Source organism: Sinohyriopsis cumingii, chromosome 5 (genome assembly GCF_028554795.1).
Source record: "Sinohyriopsis cumingii isolate HCF-2022 chromosome 5, ASM2855479v2, whole genome shotgun sequence".
Classification (NCBI taxonomy): Eukaryota; Metazoa; Mollusca; class Bivalvia; order Unionida; family Unionidae; genus Sinohyriopsis; species Sinohyriopsis cumingii.
The window spans coordinates 102,214,375-102,238,278 of NC_142965.1; the positions used below are offsets into that span (position 1 = coordinate 102,214,375).

Below are 23,904 nucleotides of genomic sequence, written 5' to 3' on the forward strand. Positions count from 1 at the left end.
GAGTCAACAACTGGGTCGCTTACTGTGTCATTTCTACTGTGTCGTCTTTCTGGGTCGTAGACTGGGTCACTGAGACCTCGACTGGGTCGCCAGCAATGTCGTCCAGTGAGTTACTGAGTCGTCGACCTGATCGTCTTTCTGTGTCGCAGACTGTGGTGTCGACAAGGTTGTGGTCGACTTTCATTAATCGCTCAAGATCGACAGAGATGAACAGTGCGAAATGATGAGAGGAAAGATATATTCAGTTACAATGTGTATTGTTGCAACGTAGCGATTCTAATATTTTCGCGCTTCTTGGACGAGCCTTGTAGCGCCTGTATTCTGATCAGCAAAAGACCTTGTCCCAACACTTTTTAGATTTCCCGGCCTGGCGCTTTCCTGTTGGGCGAACTATGACCAAATGTGCTTGCGCCGGCAGGGTGATTATCTTACTTCACTTGCAAGTGGACGTCTTCATACAATACCGCTTCATAACACACCACCATTTCAACAACATTGGGCTCGTGTTTATATCCAACAGGTGGAATCACGTGACCAAAACCTGAAACGCTAGATGACACTACAACGACCATTAACATTTAAATACATTATAAACGTAAGCGTTAGGGAAACGAAAATTAGCTGATACGAGAAGAAAATGACTGTCCTTGGGTTTTTCACATTACACAACCCAAGTCTCCACTACTATGTACTTCCACGAACATAAGAATATACAGAAATATTAAAATATAAAAATCACATAAGGCACAGTTAAATTACAGCAAAACACGACATTAAATATTCATAAATGAATTAATGTTCAGTTTTTGCACAGTACTTCCTTCCAGCCGTCATGAGTCTTATCACCATTCCGAATTAGAAAGTTGAACAAAGAATTCCTCCAGCTTGTTGGGTAATTTCATTGGTCTCCTATGTCACTAATCACCAGCTGTTTTTGACTCAACATTATCGCTGTCGCTCACTGGCAGAATATATGTCATGATGTCGATGGGGGTAAGGCGCAACGACAGCGCTATCATCAAGGTCATCATTCCCTGGCTTTGATCAATACTTTCCACCTTCTCAGAATATGTATCTGGCTCCGTCAGTGATTACATTATGTCCCTGATACATTTTCAAGAGTTCCACGTGCAGAACGAGAGGCTTCTTGTGTCTACCGCATTTAATTATGTAAGTGACTTCAAGGACTTCGTAGAGCACATACCACCAAGTCTGTAATTTAGGCAAAATTCCTCTTCTTTTTGGCGTAAACAACCAGACATGTTCGCCTTTCATCTCGTCTTACCAAGTGAACTCGCTCCCATCTGGTCCTCCTGTCATAAACGCGCTTTGTAGTTCTTTGTGGTTCATCCTTTCCACAATGTCATCACCTTGTGCGTGGTAGGGACTGTTCCTAGTTTTCTGGATTCCAAGGAGTCGACGCATTTCACGAAGGAGTTCTTTCTCAAATTCTCGGCCTTGATCTGTGTGAATTTGTCTTGGCACACTAAAACCTTTGACGACTTCCTCTATTATCAGTTTCGCAACTAATGTAGCTTCCAGGCAAGGCATTGGGAATATCTCCATTTGGTAAAGTAGTCAGAGAATGTAAACGTTTCCAGTTTCGGTCATCAGAAGTTTCCCTAAGATATGGGCAACTATACGTTCCATCGTAACCCCTGACGCAATCATCTGCATTGGAGCAAGCCTTTTCTGTCCTGGTGACTTTTGTTTCTCACAGGTCTCACATCTCTGGCACCACAGTCACACAGCTTTCTTGAGTCTGACCCAATAATACCCTTTTCTGATCTTCACTAGAGTTTTACTGATGTCAATGTGTTTTCCACTGCGCGAATCGTGAGCCATACGTAGATCATGTTTCTTTTCTCTTGAAACAATAGCTTGAATGTGAACTTCTCTACCATTGTGCGACTCCCATCTACGACATAGTATGGCACAGTATATATTTAGCTGGTCCCACTGACTCCAGCGGATTCTCACCAGCATTCCATATCTGGCAACTTCTTCTCATGATGTTCGTTGCTTGCTTTCCAATTAGCTAATTACAACTGCGGCACACCGGTTGGATCTCTGAGCCTCGGCGAAATCGTTGCTGCCACAGGACTTCTGAATCACAGCCACTGGCATATCAGTCGCAACACTCCATTCTTTGTCTAACGTGCGATCATTGATGCTTACTTTTCTTGCTTCCTTCTCGGTTTGTGTCTCTACTTGAAAACCGTATTGCCTACATGGGCTCTGGAAATGTCGCCAGCGTTATGATGCCATCTTCCGGGACGATATTTAACCTCAAAATCATAATGCAACAGCACTTCGATCCATCTTGCGAGTTTTCCTTCCTGGTTCTGGAAATGAAATAACCACTTCAGGGCACTGTGGTATATCCTAATAAAGAAACGTGTTCCATACAGGTAATAGTTGAAATATTTCACAAAGAATAGGACCGACAATAGTTCTGTTTTTTCGTCACGTAGTATCTTTTCTCGCCTTTCGTTAGCTATCGGCCAGCATATACTACAACCCTCTCGAATAAGTTGTGAACTCTCGACAGGACGTCTCCAAGTCCACTGTAGCTCGCGCCTGTGTCAAGAATGAAGGGCTTTCCAGGGTCTGTAAATACTAATACAAAGCATGTCGTCAATCGCCTCTTCAATACGTCGAAGAAGACTAATAATTCTTATTCCAGACCAAAAGTCTCCATTTTACTTTCCGTCTGTGTAAGCTAGCTGCAATATCGACAAATCCTTTGTGAACTGGGGATGGTATGAGCATAGTCTTAAGAAGCTGCTAAGTTCTGTCTGAAACTTCGGATTTCTTAAGTCGACGATGGTGGACACTTTCTCTAGATATTCACGCGTGTCCTCCTTCGACACAATGTGTCACAAGTACTTGACTGCTTTGGCAAACAAACCACAATTCTTGGGCTTCAGCTTCAGACCAGCTTGCAACAACTAAAGACCTGTCGCAGACGACCCATCTCCTCTTCGAATGTGCGTCCAAAGAGTATTATGTCGTCCAGTTACACCAAATACATCTGCCATTGCAGCCCTGCCATAACTATCTCCATCAGTCTTTGAAGGTCCCTGGTGCATTACAGAGCCCGAACGGCATAACATTGAACTTGTATAACCAGGCCTACTTGCTACTTGCTAATGCCGTCTTCGACAGATTTTCGGGCTCCATTTCTACCTGCCAATATCCAACATTAGGTATGAGGTCGAGAAAAAAAAGATACTCAGAATAACGATGCAAGCAACTCTTCGATCCGTGGTAAAGGGTATGAGTCTTTTGCAGTCACTTCATTCAAGGAACGGGAGTCAACGCAGAGCGTAGTTGTGCCATCTTATTCTTTACTAAAACCACTTTCGACGACCATGGTCCAAAAGATGGTTAAATTATCCCTTTCTTCAACAAACAATTGACATATGTTACACGTTCCTAACCCAATACTTACCTGTCGACAATAACTAACTTCACTCAGGTAAAATATTCTGCCCGATTATCGCTTCACAATTACAGCAAGTTACTGAAATCTACCAAGCATGCAAATATCAAAATACAAGATACACAAGTAAGTTGAAATTATAAAAATTCAAAATACACAGGATGGAAAATATCTTACAACTGTTCACTAATACTTCCTAAAATATAATATTTTATATTGTAAAGATAATGTTTATGTCTTATTCAGATCCTGGACAATGTCGCCAATATGAGCGTTGTTATAGTTGGGATGGGGTACTCCCAATATCTTATTTAAACTATTATGGAAGTCCCACCCAGGCTCTAGTTTGGTTGGAATAAAATTAGTGAAATATAGATGTAAAGCTCAGAGACCCCAGTCAGCTATGCCGACGGTTAGATGGTTAAATATACAAAAGTGGAAGTTCAATGAAAAACGATTTAGTAATAACTCAATAATCAACTGATTCAAATTCCCAATTACACTCCTTCCACTTGATCATTTAATAGCTTATTCATCACTTGATTAGCAGTGTGAGATCGATTTTCACCTGTCCTTGTATTCTACTCATATGTGGTATTCTTCTCTCTCCTATTTCTCCCAATTCCCTTATCCTCTTCCTCCCCGAATATCTCCAATTCTTTCTCCTACTCCTCAACTTCTCTCTACTCTTTCCCCTCCTTCTCAACTTTCTCCTCCAGACTCCTTTTCCTCCATTGACACCATCTCTCCACCTTCTCTGCAACGACTAGATTTCCGTCGACTTTGAATGTTTCAGCTAGTCTCACTTCCGTCTCCAACGCTGTAAGACTCGGGACTCAATTGAACCCGAAGTTATGTGACCCCTAAGAAGCTTCCTGTGAAAACACAAGGACGGTACAATATATTTTTCCTTAGCCCTCTCATCTCACACTACACACAGCCTTTCATCAGATAACGACTATTAATATGTTTCGGTCACGCATTCGTTCACATCGAGATACCCTTACGTTCTTCTATGGTAAAACAATGTCGAGATACAGCACGGTATCATTTACTTCTTATACACACATCAATAAACTCTGTCACATCAATACATATTCCTAATCCTGCTAAACTAAGCAAAATCACAATAATCATATGCATTCCTTTACCTTACACTCATACAAAGTACACAAATATTCAAATATCCGTGCTCTGATATATGCATACATCTATAGTAACTAATGTCAAATCTTCACCCATTTTCCAAATTCACAATTCCTAGCATGTGTAAATTCTAACATAACACATTAATAAATGCACTACATTACTATTAAGTGACCTAATAGCGAATTACAACATTAATTCTGACCACAAGCTAACAATCTACATAATTCTCTACCTAACACGCAAGCCCATGTCTCAAATACGCATGTAAATGAAGCACTACAAAGGTAATTCTACATAGTAAACGATCCTAGTAATTAAATATACATACTACAAATAATTACAATTGTGATGACGTAATAATCTGTAAAATTCGAACAAATAACTTACTGACCTTTTCGAACCTTGTTATTTCCGTAGAATATGTATATATGTTTTGCCTCCAAATTACGAGTGGCTCTCTCGGAGTAACCCTATATTGCTCAGCAATCTTCCTAGGCGAGACTAAATATTTGCTTGCTAATAAGAAGGCATAATTTGCTTAGAATTATAATCACGCCCTCTATCTCAATTTTGATTGAACATCGCTGTGCATCGATCCAATCAAACTTAGTAGACAATGTCCCTCTCGCTGTCTGTCGACGTGGGTACGGATAAGAACAAGCCTCGTTCGCTCAGCGGGCTTCTCTCTGATCTTAGGACTAAGCTGTAACACCTAGGTATGGTAACTACAAGCCTTTGTTTAGATGACATCGATATAATGCCTCTTGCCGTTTCAAGATTCCGGTCTTCTGGCTGGTCACGGTAATATTCAGTAAGAGTTCAACACCACACTGCGGAAATCTTGAAACATCAAACAAATGGCCGCAGTAATATTTCCAAGACAGTAGATTATAGCTTATACATGACTTTATAGGTGGGGCTTAGCATACATGACAGGCCGATAGAATTTTGTGACTCTCTAATTCTCAGTTGTATAGGTTTTTCTTCCCAAGCCGCATTACTGAGATAGTTTTGTTGTGGTGCTTAAACTTTTCAATATCACTTTCTCACGAAAGGTCGATGCCTGTTAAGTCCTGTTTGCCCAGTTGCCGGCAGTACTTCCCTGGTCGATCATCTGCTGGGTAAGGAGCCGACAGTTGTGCCTACTCAAAGACAAATTTTTGCTTGTTCCTCACATTGATAACTAACTCTGTTGGTATGCGCTTTGATGTAGGAATGTGCTATTGTCTCAAAAAAAATTGTACTGTGATGCTTAAAGTTAAGAACCAATATCCATCCTGATCCATTGAGCATGTAGTCTTCAGTGTAGTTTAGGATGGCAAAATTAGCTACATCAGTATGCCGCATTTATCTCATCAGTGCACAGTATGACAATGGCATAATTTCCAAACTATGATTCAATATTAACGAGGTCTAGCTTAGCTTCATCGTTATATACGTTTTGCATGACTAGTACAATTTTTTAACAAATGTACTTTCTACACCAGACTAAATTACAGATCACCATGTTCCTCAAGTTCCTTTTCTAGCACAGCTTGTATACTAGGACCCAAACTATCTTAAAAGACAAACGCGTCGGATTCAAGCCACTTTTTTGCTATAGTGGCGCGATAGTCCTTTACAATAATCGACCATTTGCCTACCTTTATAAAGGTTGGTAATTTGATGTGGTTCTCTCTCTCTCTCTCTCTCTCATTTCTCGCTCAGACGAAACCAAGGAAAAAGGCCTTTCGTCTCAACTACTTTGGTGCCGTGCTTCTTCTTGGCCGCTGTGATGAAATTGTATGCAAGACTGGCACGCGCTGAGTAACAAACCCAGTTGCATAGGTCTATGGGATAATCGCCCCGCTCTGTAGTAGTAAGCTCCTGTACTGTTTTCCCAACGCTCTACCAAACTTTATTTGGGTTTCAAGGAGTGTATACACTGAAATTTAAATCTTTTCAGCTTTGCTATAAGTTTCTCAAAACTGCTTTCTGGCACGTCTGTCTGTTGTGTTTCACCTTGCATTGCAGTGAACATTTCTACATTGCGTTGCTAAAAGCCGACCCTGCATCCATCACTGCAATCCCGACACGCTCTAGCCATCATCCAAGCTTTCCCTAAAGTTGCAACATGTGTATTGCATACGTTTACAGCACACGGCCAGCTGAAACTAATTATCTTGCCAGTCAGCAGACAAAAACACTTATGCAAAAGACTCCTGCAAGCCTTGAACGATATATCTAAATGAAAAATGTATACCTTGTTCATCTGTTTCATTTTAATATGAGTGACAGGAGTACATTGTAAAATATTCAGTTCTAAGACGACCGTTGGATGGGGAATCTCGGCCTAACAACCCCTTTTTCCCTCGCATTCAGATGAGGCTAACTTGCTGGCTCAAACCGTCTTACCACTAACCCTCCATCTGGCTGGTCCTACAGCCTGCTAACAGCCGGTTCCAACAGGGTTACCATCGGCCCACAAGTGGTTTATCCCCATCTGGGGCAAATCACGAATCCAACCAGCTACCCAGGCTCGACACAGGATTACACACAGGATGTCCCCAGCCCGGGCAAAACGCTCCTCCTTCTACCAACTCAAAACATATATGACTAGCATGCTCAACAATCTGCGTCGCACTGCTTTCGAGCAATAGCTTTGAAACTTACTCGACATGCTCCTAACAAGAGACACAAGGCCAAAGATGCTCCGATTGGTGATTGTGATAAAAACCTATTTTGTCAGTCGATTACCAGCAAGGTACGAAGTGCTCTTTAATCGCATGCCGAGATATAATTTTTGAGCTACTGAGTAGAATAATTGCTAGAGTACTATCCACATGAGGCTTTGCTTCTCCAATTAAAAGGTGGTGTGTTTCAAAGTGCATAAATATAAAGACCATACATCGTCTATTAACTGCCGTTTATGTCATTAGCAACGTGGTATTTCACAAAAGAAAAGGTTTTGCGAAAAATAGTCATCTTCAGGAACATACAGCCACTTGTATTCATTAACAAGTTAAATGGAGAATAAATTGTTCTCCAGCGATTTATATTCCCATAGATGTCTATGATATTCCGTCACTCTTCAACGTGTAAACAATGTAAGACGTAAATTACCCACGATAAGGCTTTATTGCAAATACCACAGCACGATTGTTGTCATGCATGCTAAGATAGGACGCGATACATATAAATCCTGAGTACTGAAAATTAACTTTTTCATCTTTCCAATGTGTGACTACAGTCGCTCTGTCTCAAAACCCCGCCCCTTGTCAGGGCCCGATTGCCAATATCAATGGGAAAAACCTCACCTAGTAGAAGAATAACTTATCTATCTTGCTAATCTATCGGGATCTGAAAGTATAATGGTTTCTCAACGTTTGTTTGCGACGATTGCTGCAGTATCAGTAATGAGGGCATAACTGGTCGTAACATTTTCAATTTATCATTCTATGTTGTTGTTGTTGTTGTTGTTGTTGCTGCTGCTGCTGTAGGGTTTAACGCCATTTTCAGCACAATATAGGCTATACATGGTGGCCAGTATTAATGGTGGAGGAAGAACCCGGAAAAAAACCGGAAAGAACCACCGACCCACGAGAAGCTACTGGCAAGCTTTCTCACATAACCACATTAGCCGAATCCGAGACTCGAACCGACACAGACAGAGGTGAAATGGCAGTGATCCGTAACGGTGAGCGCTTTAGACCACTCGGCCACTCGGGGCCCCTATCATTCAATATGCATTGTTCACTCATATAGTTTCAAAACAAAACAGATAACCACAGTTATGTGTAGCAAAAATGTTGTAGTCATTCACCTTCACTTGAATTCTACCTAAATTATTTATCAATGCATTGTTTGCGTACATTTTACCTTCACACAGAGGGGCCCCGAGTGGCCGAGTGGTCTAAATAACAACCTTCACATACACGAACTTCTATCATGGTCTTTGGAATTAGCTTTGTATACAAACTTTCAAACCCCCCTGCGGGTCCTGGGTTGTAGAATTGGCCCGACGTGCCTCACTACGTGTCGTAAGAGGCGACTAAGTAGAGGCAACCTGTTTCCCGCGGGTTGCGTCCCATGTCGGGGGAGGAAATGATCCTGGCAGTTGAGCAGAGGCTTTCCGATGCAATACACTACTTTGGCCTCTACTTCTCTTAGACGGGTGGTCGGGATGGGCCCGGTCTCGACAAATCGGTTGGTCACGTCGAACCCTAGGAAATCTTTTATCTACTCGCTCACCTTCTTTATCTTTCTAGTTGTATCTCTCTTAATATCACCGTTGCCCCTACATTATATTCCTTTATCTTTACCTTTCCCCAATCTTAGAAGATCCCCTAGAAGGCGGTGGCTTCACGGGTCAATCATAGGTAATTTTATCAACTGAGTATAGCATCTGTTTATCCCTCGCATTTGAAAAGTGTCCCCTTGTTGGACTCCATGGTGGGCGGGGAGCACGGGTGCTGAACTTTAAACAAACCAACATGGATATTTCCAAAAAAGAATCAAAATAAGCGAACCAAAACTGCATCTGAGTCTGATGACGAACCATGTAGTGTGGAGTCATTTCCACGCTTCAGGGTCATACAATCTAAAGATGCCACAAAACCGTTTGCCTCACTATCTCCATTTGTCATCGAAAACACTATCATAGGATCGATTGGCACACCACAAAGTGTTAAAAAGTTGAAATCGGGATGTCTTCTTATTGAGTGTGAGCGACGAGGTCAAACAGAAAATATCAAGACAATGAAAACTTTCTTTGATATCCCAGTGACCTCATTCGCTCACACCACACTCAATACGTCCAAAGGCGTGATTCGCTGTCGTGACTTGGCTGGAGTCAGCGACACAGGTATCATTGAAGGAATGAAAAGTGAACGTGTCACTATAGTCCGTAGAATACGTATTAAACGTAATAACAATCTGCAGGACACCAACACCACTGTACTCACCTTCAATAAACCAAGTGTACCCAAAGTGGTCAAAGTTGGCTTTTTGCAAGTAAAGGTCGAGATCTACATCCCAAACCTACTTCGGTGCTATAAGTGTCAGAAATACGGCCATCACGAAGACCGTTGCTCAAAAAGCCAAATATGTGATTGTAGAGCAACTCCGCATTGTATCAACTTGGAAAGGAGCACCACGCCAATTCCAAAGATTGTGATACTTGGAAACCGGAGAAGGAAATACAGAGGGTAAACTATTCATCTAACATACCCTATCCAGAATCCAGAAAACTCGTTCAGGCCAAAACAGCCCATCCTGGCCCATCCTTCTCCACGGTACTGACGCACAATCCGAAAACAACAAAGAACGCTCAAACACAAAGAGAAACACCCGATTCAACACCACGCTCTAACACACCCCATTACCAAGCACTGATAAACACGGCATCTACTCAAACTACTTTCAATAATACCCAACCACCGAAATCAGCAAAGAATAAAAACAAATCTCATGGAAACAGGCAAAAAAGGGTTCAGATGAACCCATCAAATCTATAACAGGTTTGGAGACATTGAGAACATGGATGCAGAAGACACTGCTCTATGCAATCAAGGTAGCTCCAGACCTACAAACAAACAATTCAACTCCGTACCTCCTTCAGAGCAATAACCGCACAAATTACCTCCGCGAAATGTCTAACCTAGCTCCATAATCTTCAGATTAAACATATAATGAAGAACACCATCATAAAATGGAACTGTTGAGGACTTAAAGCCAACTAACATGATATTCTTCTGCTTTTAAACGAGCATAATCCTGCAGTACTGTGCCTTCAGGAAACGTTCTTAAAAAATACAGATCACATCCGACTTAAAAACTACTCCCTGTTTAACACCTACTCCCAAAATGTTGACAGGGCCTCAGGAGGAGTTTCTGTTATTGTAAACAACAGAGCCCCTCATAGCGTCATCCCTTTAACCACAAATTTTCAAGCTGTCGAGTGGTTACATTTTGCTCTATTTACTTACCACCAAACACTAACCTAGTACCAAACGAATTAGACAATCTTGTTCAACAGCTTCCCGCGCCATTTGTTTTACTCGGGGATTTTAATGCACATAACATTTTATGGGGATCAAATCATATAAGTGACAGAGGTCACAAAGTTGAAGACTTTTTTTCTAGACACGATCTGTGTCTATATAACACCAAAACACCGACATATTTACACCCAGAAACGGGTACATATACGTGCATCGATTTGACAATTTGTTCTCCTTCGCTGCTTTTGGACTATGAATGGACGGTCGCTGATGACCTTCACAGCAGTGATCACTTTCCAATCTCCCTTGTAAATATTAACTCTACAAATAATGAGGCAATTCCTCAATGGAATTTAACGAATGTCGATTAGGCTAAATTTGGAACACTCTGTAAAACTAGGCTGAATGAGGATATAGTTTTCAATGCTAATGATCCTATTCAGCATTTTACTTCTATTTTAACCGAGATTGCAGAGGAATCCATTCCTAAGTCCTCACCTAACTGTAAAAGAACCCTAAAACCTTGGTTCACTAAGGAATGTAAGGAAGCCATTAGACAACGCCGAGAAGCTTTGAAAAAATTAAACAATCGTCCGACGCCCAAAAACTTAAGTTCATATCGTATTCTCCGTGCCAAAGCGCGCCGCATAATAAAAGAAATTAAACGAGCATCATGGAAGAAATATATTTCTTATTTAAACTCTCGTTCATCTAGTAAGAAAGTTTGGGACACTATTCGTAAAATAAACGGAAAGAAAAAATACAGTTCTCTCCGACATCTGCAACTTAACAATAACACGTTTAGTTCAAAACGAGACGTAGCAAATATTCTTGCTGACAGTTTCTCTAAAATTTCCTCATCGTCTAATTATTCAGAAGCCTTCCGAGGATAAAAGACTCAAAAAGAAAAGTCACGTTTAAAGTTCACATCCAACAACTCAGAAACTTATAACCAACTGTTCTCACTATTGGAGCTTATGGAGGCTTTATACAAGGCCCATGATACATCCACTGGACCTGACGAAATACATTACCAGTTTTTGGAACACCTTCCAGAATTATCGTTAACATCTCTTTTGAAAATCTTCAATGATATGTGGATTACTGGTAATGTACCTAAGATTTGAAAAGAAGCAACAGTTATACCAGTTCCCAAACCAGGTACAGATAGCGCAATAAACCTTGCTCTGCAACATATCGAAAACAAACGTATTTTAAACAACATCATCTTCTCTGACTCACTATCAGTACTTCAGTCACTACACAATAGAAAACTGGAGAACCCATTGTTGACCAATGTTCTCGTCAAAAATACTAAGCTGAGTACCTCCCACAATATCGTATACTGCTGGTTACCTAGCCATGCTGGTATTAAAGGTAATGAAAAAGCAGACTGCGCTGCTAAAATGGCCCTATCTCATGAACCATCTGATTTTAAAATACCGTATACTGATTTTAAACATAGTATCAAAGAGACTTTACGTCAGAAGTGGCAGGCATCATTGAATGATGTGTGAATAATAAACTTCACGCCATCAAGCCAACCCTCCTTCCTACAGAATCGTGCGTAGGGAGGAGATAGTCATCGCAAGAATTCGAATTGGTCATACTTACATAACCTACTCCCACATACTAAAAGGTGAAGACCCACCAGAGAGCGTTTCTTGCAATGAACCATTCACTGTTAAGCACTCTATGATAGTGTTTTGACCTGCAACCTACGCGCGATCAGTATTACAATGTACATGACATGAAAGAACTTTTTGATACAATAAACGTCACTTGTATTATAGAATTCCTGAAAGCAGAACTTTTATGCCATCACATAGAGCAGTTTTACATAATATATGCCGTCCCTTTTTTCAATACATTTTCATTTGTCTTCATTAATATATACCATTTACATCCCCCGTTGATCGGAAAGCTTTATTTTTCACCGTTACCATCTTATCGTTTTAATTTCAGCTATTTGGTTTTGATATCGCTGGTCGATATGAGACTTTTTATAAGTTTTAAAGGATTATACATATAACATTTTGCTTGGGGCTAAAAAACCTAACAGTGCTGATGAGCCGTTAAAATACAATCAATCAATCAATCAATCAATCAATCAAACTTTTAAATGTTGCTCTTGGTTAATGTTGCTTGATGTTTGTATGCATCTTTGTATGAATGTGTGTGCTGCATATTTACTTAGCTGTTGTCTAGCTTGTACATTAGTAGCTGCCAATGGTCGCATGGTCACGGATTTTGGACACGATTTTCATTGTCAGCTTGCTCTCTCTCTCTCTCTCTCTCTCAATACCGTACATGTACCCATCTCGCAAGGCATTTTAACCTAGTTCGCGGCTTAACCCATATGTAAATCCACGTAGCTAATTTATGATATGTGAGGCACTGAAGGGTCGCTGATAAACACACAGATAAAAAGACAGACAGATGCACCGAGATATTGTTGCGTTCATGACTGCATGAAACTTCTACACCTTTTCAAACCAGCTCTCTCCTGGTTATCAGTACCTATTTTCGGACAACATGGTTGCCCCTAAGCGTGCCTCAACAAATGCAGTTAACGCATAAGCAACGGACTTGTACAGGTATATTCAAGGTTGCCGTCAGATCCCCACCTTGCAAAAATGACAGCAGGTAGTAATGTCGGCCACAATTTTATTGGCAAATCTGGACTAAAAGTGTCCAACATTTGCCTCGGGACAATGACGTTCGGAACATTGAAGGGATCTTTGGCCGTAAGTATGCGTAACCTTACATTCCAGATTTTATGGAAATTCATTTTTTGTTATTGTAATAATTAAAGTTCGGCTCATCAAACAAACTCTAAATACTTTAAACGCGCCCTACTTTTGTTCCGTTTGATTGTCAACATTCACTGCATGAAAACGGATCAATCGTTGTTGTTTTATTTTTATTGGTGCAAAGGGGTGGGAGTAATGGGTAGGAATCCAAAACGCATATCGTGTTATATCTATATTAAGTTTTCAATACAGATATCAAAGTGGGAAAGAACTGAAATTACTTTTGTAATACATATGGCGATTCAAATAGTTTAACTATATATATATATATATATATATATATATATATATATATATATATATATATATATATATATAGTGTGTGTGTGTGTGTGTGTGTGTGTGTGTGTACAGTTATACAGTGATTATCACATAGGTTAAGCTAAGCATTTAATTTTGCAGATTAGCTATGGTTTGTAGGTTGATTAACTATGGTTTGTAGGTGGATTAGCTATAGTTTGTAGGTGGATTAGCTATGGAGTTTTTAGTGCAAATTAGCCAATACATGAAAATTTATATGGTTTCGCGTACCTACACACTATGCTTTATATACATGTAGTTGAGGAATCTGGTCATATGCTGAGTCATTACCAATTATATATCAAAAGTTATAATCAATGTACTTTTCAAATCATGCAGCATTAGTTTCAGCCGAAAATGTAAAGAATTTTGAACCAAATAACGTAGTAGCCTATACGTGTCAGGAACTAAGTCACTAGTTATATTCTGTAATGGTAATTACACTGTAGGTTAAAATGAAGCAAACGGTCAAAACCTCTCTTAGTTTGTACAAGAACAATCCGAATATTCTTTTCTCCCTAGGCTTGTCTTTGCCACAAAATGTTCTTTACAATACCAAGGACCTTAAACTTATCGACGAGTATTCATCATCGCCAGTCACATAAACCTCGACAATGGACAGCAGGGACAGTTTGTTAGATAAGACGAATCTTGAAAAAGGAAAAGAGGAACCGCAGAATCTAAGAAAGACAACAAAGCCTTGGGCCGGCCGATAGAATTGTTTTAACCCGTGGACCTTAAGAGAACTACACAGTTTTTGTTTGTTTTGGACGGAGTGACGTAATAAGGACTCTAAAGTAATACTTTATAAATGCTCAGTTATAAATTATAAAACACTGCTCAATTTCTTAATAATTTAAAAATTTACGAAACTTTCAGTGTAAAACCCATTGTAAAAATTAAATTACTGATTAAATGATACCGATGCCGCGCCATATTTGCAATAGCTATAAAAAATTTAACAATGCTTACTGATTATGCGTCTTATTTACAACAACCATCAAGATTTAACGATACTGATATTGCTCTGTAATTGCAACCTACTGTCATAATTCTAAAATTACGAACAAACAAGAAAGAAAATTATGATAATGCGGGAAATCTAGCGAATCTCTCAGCTGAAAATTCGTTTACTGACACACGCTTACCGAAATTCATAGTTATCCGATGAAAAGTGCATGCAGGTATACCAAATGAGTCGAATCCAATGAAAAGTGCATGTAGGTATACCAAATGAGTCGAATCGCTTAGATTATTGTTCAGTTCATTTAATATAGAAACAAATATCTCTCTCTCTGGTGACCACATGAACCCATTTAGCAAGGCGTTTATTTCCAAGCCAGGGATTCGATTGTAAAGTGTTATGAATGATGACCTATTGCCCCTTTTGTTTTGGGGGGAGGGAGGGCAAATAAATGGTCTACGGCGCTCGTCTTAACATATCACTCACTCCTCACCTCTGTCCGTCGTTGCAGTGCGAGTCTTGGCTCAGCCAACAGAAATGAGTAAGAAAGCATGCAAAAAGCTTCCCTTTGGTCGGTGTTTTTCCCCGAGTCTTTTCGGGTTCATCCTGCACCAAATATACTGTCTGCCATTCATCACTATCTGACATGAGCTGCAAAATGGCGTCAAACCCACAAAGCGAAACAAAAGTCTTTAAAAGGACGCTTCACTGCACAGACAGACACGTATCCAGACATAAGCAGCTAGGATATTTGTTTTTAATTTCATGGTTATGAAATTTCCACGGTTCTCGAATGCAAAACTGTCAAGGTGTTCAATAATACCCCATAAAAGAACATTCCCCGTAGTTGTGCCTCAGCTAGTGTAGTTAAAAATAAACGATGGGCTGATAAATGTAAATTCAAGGTTACAATCAAGTACTAAGTATTTAGATCACCATATAGCCCCCAACTTGCAAACATGGCAGCAGCTGGTAGAGTTGGCTACAATTATCTTGGCAAATCTGGACTAAAAGTGTCCAATATTTGCCTCGGGACAATGACATTTGGAATAGTGAAGGGATATGCAGCCGTGAGTATAGTTAATCACACATGACAATTGTATATTCTTTATTTCAGTTGTGTTATTATCTTACCCTTAGCTAAAATGAACTCAAAGCTGCTTTAAATTTGCCCTCGAAATAATAGTTTTGATGTTGCTTGTTTATTCAGAGTATCAAAACTTCAATAATTTGATGAAAACCATATGGCTTAAGATTATCGATTAAACTCGGGATAACAGAGGTGCAAAGCGAGAGGACTTACCTTACGATGGACCAACACGCCTTGCAATCAACTCACGCAAAACACCTGGTTATTCCAATCAATGAATGAGAGGAAATTTGTCCTTCACTTCATAACTGGAAATTCGTTTCATCTTTCTAATGGTAAAACCGCAAGCCAAAGAGCTAAACAAACAAACCGCCATGACCTACTAAAATATGGAAAGAAGGATGAAAGGCTGATAGGATACCATTTATCCTGACCTACCATCCAGAGAACCCAAATGTAGGTAAAATCATAGTGAAACACTGGCCCATCGTAGAATCGTCGGACGCACTAAAGTTAATCCTCTCTAACAAACTTTTAGTAGCCTACCTGAGACACACACAAAAAGCCAAGGACATCCGAGTCAGGGCGAAACTAACGCCAATCACTAATCAAGAACGCTCTAGTCAATATGGCCGCTGTGGCGATGAAAGGTGCAAAACCTATCAACATATGATAGAGACCAAGACATTTTCTAGCACAGTATTTGAGAGAAACTAAATATACATGGTCCAAATAAAACGTACAAAACAGAGAATGTCATTTATCTCATCACATGTAAGATCTGTATCATTCAGTATGTCGGAGAAACTGAAAAACTACACAAAAGAATCAACCTTCATAGATCTGATTGGATGACAAAGAAGCTGTACAAAAGCCCGTTCGCAGAACACTTCTCCTCGCCTGGCCACACTTTCAGTGATATAACACTTAACGCAATTGCTCACAGCCCCAACTTAAATTTCCAAACCTGGAAAGAAAAGAAATATTACTGGATACGCCTCATTAGAACATTGAAAACAAGCGGTTTAAACCAAGAAGACTAGAAAAACACAAACTTGCACAAATAAAATTATATTTTGCAGCCGACGCATTTTCTTTTAAATAGTTATCTAAATTTGCTTAATAACCTATGACTACCGTAACAATGAAATATCCGTGATATAATTTGCGCTTACATAAATTTACATAAAATAACACATGTCGTCATGGCTCATCAATTTCTAGGTCAATACAAATATTTTCCAGCATCAGCAACAAGCTGAAGTAAACTAGCTGAAACATAATAAACTTAAAAGGTTTAATTCCTGTAAAGTTTTGCAAACATAACCGTTTTGTTTTCTTCTTCTGTTTTATTTATTTGTCTTGTCAAGGTTTTGTATTTGCTTTTGAAAAAGACTCATTAACGAGTCGAAGGCGCTCAGACTCGTCAGTTACTAGTTTCGCACTGTTCGTTGTCAGTTTACTGCATATATATCCTTTAATATGTGTGTGTGTGTGTGTGTGTGTGTGTGTGTGTGTGTGTGTTTGCGAAGTCTCCTGATAAACTTAGTTCTAATATTAAATCTACAGGAAGTGTCCAAGTTCAAACTATAATAAGGCAGCTATATACAATGATTATTCTGCTGTATTAACTGGATACAAGTTTTTAAATACTAACGTGTAATATTTGTACATCTTGTTTGCCAAAAATGTTCCCTTATTCCATTCATTGCCTTAATATGGGTTAATAGATTTCATCTTCAGTTTTACTCTTTCTTCGTATCATAAGTTACATTAATCGTGCAATCATTTGGCATTGCATTTAGTCCATTTCGTCATAACCAGAGTCCATGTCCAACAAAAGTACCTCTCTACCCACAAAAGATTATGTTGGCTAAAGTAGTAAGAAGCGGGTGTAAAACAATTCAAGACAGTTATTTGAAACTACTGTTTTGCATTTTTCATTTCAGATGATTAACAAACTGATTAAATATCAATATGATTTTATTTGACTCCCTGCAGTTTTTGTATAGCCTAAAATGGCAACCTCGAATATAAACTACAGCCGGAAATCGGCAACCGTTTCCAGTTCTGGAGGGCTATCGTCGTAACTCCGTCTTATGAAATCTTGGATACAGTGGATTTTTCAATATTGGACCGGGGTATGTCCACTGATTCAGATTGGACTATTGTCTCAAATTGGACTATTAAAATTTAGTTTTTCAGTTGTTTTTTATCAATCATGTGTTACTTTTGGCAGGAATTCCGTAGAAAGAAATATAATTTCTTGTATTAGTTACCTCAAATTAGCACCAAATTTGATTATAAAATAAACCTTCCATATTTTTCCACCTGAGTTTTTTATCAAAAATCTTTACAACAAAGTCAACTTCTAAGTTGATTAATAATGAACTGCATTGAATGAAAAGGGGGTGGGAGGAAGTCGTAAGATCGATACCACGCGAAATGAACGTAGCTTTTTGGATCCGCTTGTGTGAAATGATAGACCCATGGGCGGCAATTTAGCCCAAATCACATCCTGCATCATGTACCCTGTAAAGTATCCGGAGTGTCCAACATATGTACTGGTTGGTCTACCAGCTAATAAGCAAGAAGACATGTCCTATATTAGCATGGCGACTGAGATGCGTCCCTGCCTTAATTATAACCTTTCTCACTGGTAGTTTGGATAGTTGCCAATACTAAGATCTATACACATATTCTGTCCTTTGAGTCACACAAATTCAACACATAGCCTGATATTCATTTGCCAATATATAGTTGAAGTCACGTGGTCTAGCCTGAAAACGCAAAATGACCTTTTTCGACTACTTTACTTATAATATGAACCAAATCATGTTACTGTTTGTTTTGTTTGTTTGTTTTTTTTTGTTTTTTTTTCTTCCCCGTTTACTTTATTATTACATGTTATTTCATGATTGTTTTCATTGTAAAGGGAGTATAGTTTTAGTAGTGTTAAGTATTCTAGCTTGTTGACTTGGTAAATATGCTGCAACGATTCATATCCTTATCCTTTCCTTCGAGTACGCACGTTGTCCGTCGGTTGGTAGGCAGTTTGACCTCCGCAAGGTTACTTTATCAAGGATAAATTGATTTTGACCAAAGATGCTATTCATTTTTATATTAAAAGACCTTATATAAAGGGTATTTCCAGATATCTATGTCATCATTTAGTAGCTTATAACATACCCATAAGTCCCCCTCTACATTGATTCTGCGGCATGTTGGTACCTTTACCAAGGATTCTTTCATGTCAGATACCTGCATTGAAATCGTATGTTAATGAGATTTAAAACAAGTTTGATCATAGGCATTATATACCACCCTTTAATGGACTTATGATCAATGATTGCCCGTCAACTTGGATTACGGCAGCTTAGATTTACAAGGAATATCTGGATTTCAGATCGAATTAGTATGCGGTCTGACCAGGGGTATCTGTATTTCAGCTCGATTTAGTATGCGGTCTGACCAGGGATATCTGGATTTCAGATCTATTTAGTATGCGGTCCTCAGTTTAGAGGATTTTGCATACGTTAAATCGTCACCGTTGTGACATCATTTTGGTGAAGTCATGGTCCATGGTTGCACCCCTCCTCAGTTTAAACGTCTATTTTAACATTTATCTTCATCAGAGCGTGTTAGATCCCATACAGTACTATGTAAATTATCATAATTTGTATTATGTTCATGTCATGGACGATTGAGTTTATATAACATGCCCAATATGTTAATCGTAAATACATGATGCATTAAATTTTGAACATAAATAAAAATATTAAAATAATCCGCTAATCCAAAGGCCCACCAATGTAAAAATTCCATTTGCAATGACGCCCACAATCACATTAACCTCATCACAGTCTCTGTTTTGCTTCTGTTGATGGGATAATCCATAAAAATTTATGAAATACATAATCCATTGTAAGTAGTATAAAATAAACCCAGTTGATGAATTAAACTCCATTGAAGCCGGGTACTTACAACACTGGATGATTTCATCATAGTTACAACCATCATCTCAAAAGAAAAATAAATTACACAAAAGTACCATATTCCAAAGTATGATCCAGCTAGAGAATATCATTTTAATATGTATTTGAAACCAAGTATTTATAACAACTTCAATGTTTAGTTAAGTGATTAAAAACGCATGAAACTCAGTCAAGCAGCTCGGTTCCCGTTGAACACACACACACACACACACACACACACACACACACTTAACAGCAAATGATTATCTTTTTATTTACCCTACAAACATAAATAGCTTATAGGTAGCAATGAACAGACTGCTTTCATCAGGACAGATATCTTTCTTACGAGAAGTGTCTATTTTGAGAATATTGTTTTTAAATCTAAAATTTGATTATCAACTGACTTGGTAAGAATTAAGGAAAATTTAATTCTTGTGGGTGGTTACTTTGATCTAGATATAGTGACAAAATCTGTGTATTAAAAAAAAATTCTCCTACACTCTGATTTTTATTGGTAACAAAACATAATCATAATTGCTCATACTTACCTTGCAAAGTTGAATGTTGTTTTCAATCTGTGGTCATGGCTTCCCAGTTACTATTGTAAAATTCATATTCCATGGGCTTCTCGATACCCAACCAGGCCAGCTAGGGTTCAATGCAGGTGTGAAATGATAAATCAATATGTCGATATATTGATAAATCTTTCCATATCGATACAAGAAGCGAAGAATCTATACAAAATAATATTCACCCTATACAAATTACTTTAACGTTCAGCAATCGTGAATAAGTCTTAGTTATTCGCCTTTTTGTTCTTTAAATTTTGAATTCATCTGAAACAGTTGTTGCAGGCACGCACACTTATTTCCGTCGGTAAAAAGAAGAAAAAAATATTGACAACATCCACTCACCTTCTGCAAATGAACACAAGGTGACTAATTCGCATGGTTCCAAGTCTATCCCCCATCCGGACTGCCATGTTCAGCCACTATAACATATATCAACGTAAGGGAGACATTCCATACATGTTCTTCGTGTAGGATTTAAATGAGAGCAGGTAGTGGTGTTGGCCACAATTTTCTTGGCACATCTGGACTACAAGTGTCCAACCACGGGAAAATGACATTTTGAATTTTGAAGGAATCTGTCGACGAATGTATAATTATTCATACATTCCATTTTTTTAAAAATAATTATGTTATTACATGACTTTCAGGTTTCTTTAATAAATACTATATTATTAAATGACTTTCAGTTCAAAATAAACTTTTTTAGATGCCTTAAACGCACTTCTAAAGGAATAGCGTCGATGGTGCTTGCTTGTCGAGACTGAGAAAATTTCAATACTTGGATGGATACTGCGTGCCCAGGATAATAAATGTTACAGCGCAGGAAACAGATGTGCAAATTAACCGTTTTACCACTGGAATTAACCAGCAGTCCTGGTAATCTTTTCACATATAACACCTGATTACGTTATGCCATTCAGTGTCTGGGGGGAGGAGGGTTTGATCTGCAATTTCATACCCGGAAATTCTTCTCATCTTTTGAATTGCACAACTCTGTGTCGTGTGTAAGATTATTAGTTGTGCTGGTCTAATACAGAAGTGTTGTTTAGAAAGTTTCCTGATAATGTTTAGTTTAATATTACAGCTACAAAAAGTCAAAATTATAACAAAGCAGCAAAATATTTTACTCCCTCTGGCTCTATGCTCCGGTGGCCTAAGTGTTTAGAGTGTCCGCCTCGGATGCGGGAGATCGCAGGTTCGAACCCCGGCCTAAATATACCATAGACTTATACATATGGCACTAACAGTTGCCTCGCTTGGTGCTCAACATTAAAAGATATTATTAGGACTGGTCGGCCTGGCGTCAGGATAATGTCTGCGGCATTACGGCCCATTGCTTGACATCACTATAAACTGGCACGCTGCAGACATCGTAGTGATATAACTTAAAAATTGTTAAAACTACATTAAAAATATAAAAACAATCACACACACACACACACACACACACACACACACACACACACACATTGATGTATAAAATTACTAAAGCCCACTGAAACTTGTTTATAGTTGAAAATAGTCATTTTGCTATCATGAGTAACTGATTTATATAATTACGAAAGACCATTGAAACCAGGCTTATAAGTAGAAAATAGTTTTTTTACCGTCATGATTATTTTATTGGACCTAAAGAGACGCTCTTGGCTGCTGGGAAAATCTGTATGATGTAATTATGATTGTTGTTCTAGCTCACAGTTATTGTGAGACTCCCCATAGATCTGATTGCAAATATTGTGATGGATTTTTTGGCCTATCTCCATAGGTTAGTGACATCACCTTATACAATTATAACAGTTGTGATATTCTTATATGCCCCTAAGTGTAGCCTGAAATGTAATTTCATTAATACAAGTTTTGTTCTGTTCTCTTCTATAAGCGGACAGATACCACCCCTCGTCGAACGCTATACCGACTATGTCAATGCCCCACAGAATGGTCTCTTGCCACCATAGTAAATGTACAAATTAATCACAACTCCAAACTTTCTCGTCCAATTTTCGTAAATTTTAGCATCATACTTAACAGTAACGTGTTAATCACATTATTTTTCCGAAGAAACACTCCGATCCTAAATAAATATATTTGATAGTTATTGCAGAGAGAGAGAGAGAGAGAGAGAGAGCATTCGCATTAATTCCGATCGGCCAGTTTTAAAAAAAAAGGTCACATAAAATATAAGTACTGCTTATACTCAACTGTCATTGATAGTTGCTTCGGTCCCTATCATAAAAACTGATTTATTTCCACCCCTCCCCCTTTCATATTATATATGTTTTAAATATGGCGCGGGTGTGTTCAAAGTTTGCCCTACCCACAGGTGTCATAATCGCACGTTTCGGATCCGTTACTTCAGTTTGGTACAGCACAGGAAAGTTAATGATAGCTTGATGAATAGAAAAATATCTCAGGAGTAAAACGCGCCATAGAGTATGGTTATGTGCCTTTAAATACGGAAACAGCAGAACGAAATCGAGGGTCATGGGTGTAACGAAGAATTTGGAAATTACGTACCTAGTATCATATATTATGATAGAGAGGGTCCTATGTCAGAACGGGTCATCGGGGTATCTATGGTATTTTTGTCACTCTGTATGATTTTTTTCCTTCAGATTATTTTTTCCCCCTCAACATCAAGCTTGCGTCGAGCACCTGTGGCCCTACCCCCTCCCCCCATTTTAAAAAAATAAATAAATACAAATTATCCTGGTAAGACCGCTGGATGTGCACAAAGTGATAGCAGAGTTGCCAAAACACCGCTAACATGTCGACCGTAAGCAACATGGGGTACAATTTCCTTGGCAAATCTGGACTTAAAGTGTCCAACATATGCCTCGGTACTATGACATTTGGAATTTTGAAAGGATCTTTTGCTGTATGTAGTCCATATATATCATGACAAGTTTGGAATTTGTTTTTTGAAGAAGACTGTTTTACATAACTATGGACGGATCGGTGGCATGTTTAATTTGATCATATGAAAATTATTTCCAGATTAAGTGAATAATTATATTTTCACAAATCTGTCAACTTAACAGAAAGGACAACTATGACAGTAACAAGTGTTCAGCGTTTTCCAAAATGTATCGATTATATATGTATTCAGTCAAAACAATTTTATAAAATGTTTTTGAGAAAGTATGCTTATTTGAATTATCTCCCATTATGTATACATATATGGACATAGTACACAATTAATTTTACTATATGTTCTCTACATTTATTTCTCAGTACTGACCTTTCCACTGTGTGACAATCAATGCAAATCATATGTTAATCTAAAATACCTTCAAAGATGACTTCACGGTGAAGTTCTTGTCAAAGGTTGACCTGCTCTTTTTTTAGATGATTGACTGTCAACATAACAGCATGTAAACAGAACACATATTTCACTTCCAGATCATCACCAAGGCCTTATTACTCACTGTGCACTGTCGCCAAAATACATACAGAAAACAACACCAGCTCATATTATCAAGAATAAACAGTTACCTTTAAATCCCTACCAAAAATGCATAAATAAAACTCTTCTATCACCACCAAAATGAGAGAGGAAAAAATGTTCTAAAAATAGACTAGAACTAGCAGCAGAGGGGGCGAATCGGACATTTTG

The 23,904-nt window shown here is 38.6% G+C and overlaps 1 protein-coding gene across 4 annotated transcripts in view; it reads left to right on the plus strand.

Annotated features, from left to right (window-relative positions):
* The first annotated feature begins 13,073 nt into the window (after nt 1–13,073).
* The window catches only part of LOC149799897 (uncharacterized), a 71,344-nt gene continuing 60,513 nt past the window's right edge, over nt 13,074–23,904 (plus strand). The window contains exon 1 of one of the 4 annotated variants that reach the window (XM_089959345.1): nt 13,074–13,322. In XM_089959345.1, coding sequence (XP_089815471.1) covers nt 13,212–13,322 — 111 coding nt within the window. In that variant the 5' untranslated portion in view covers nt 13,074–13,211. Of the gene's footprint in view, nt 13,323–15,573; nt 15,723–21,151; nt 21,168–23,043; nt 23,167–23,904 lie in introns of those variants that run through there. The other 3 variants (XM_089959344.1, XM_089959347.1, XM_089959346.1) reach the window with 3 other exon arrangements.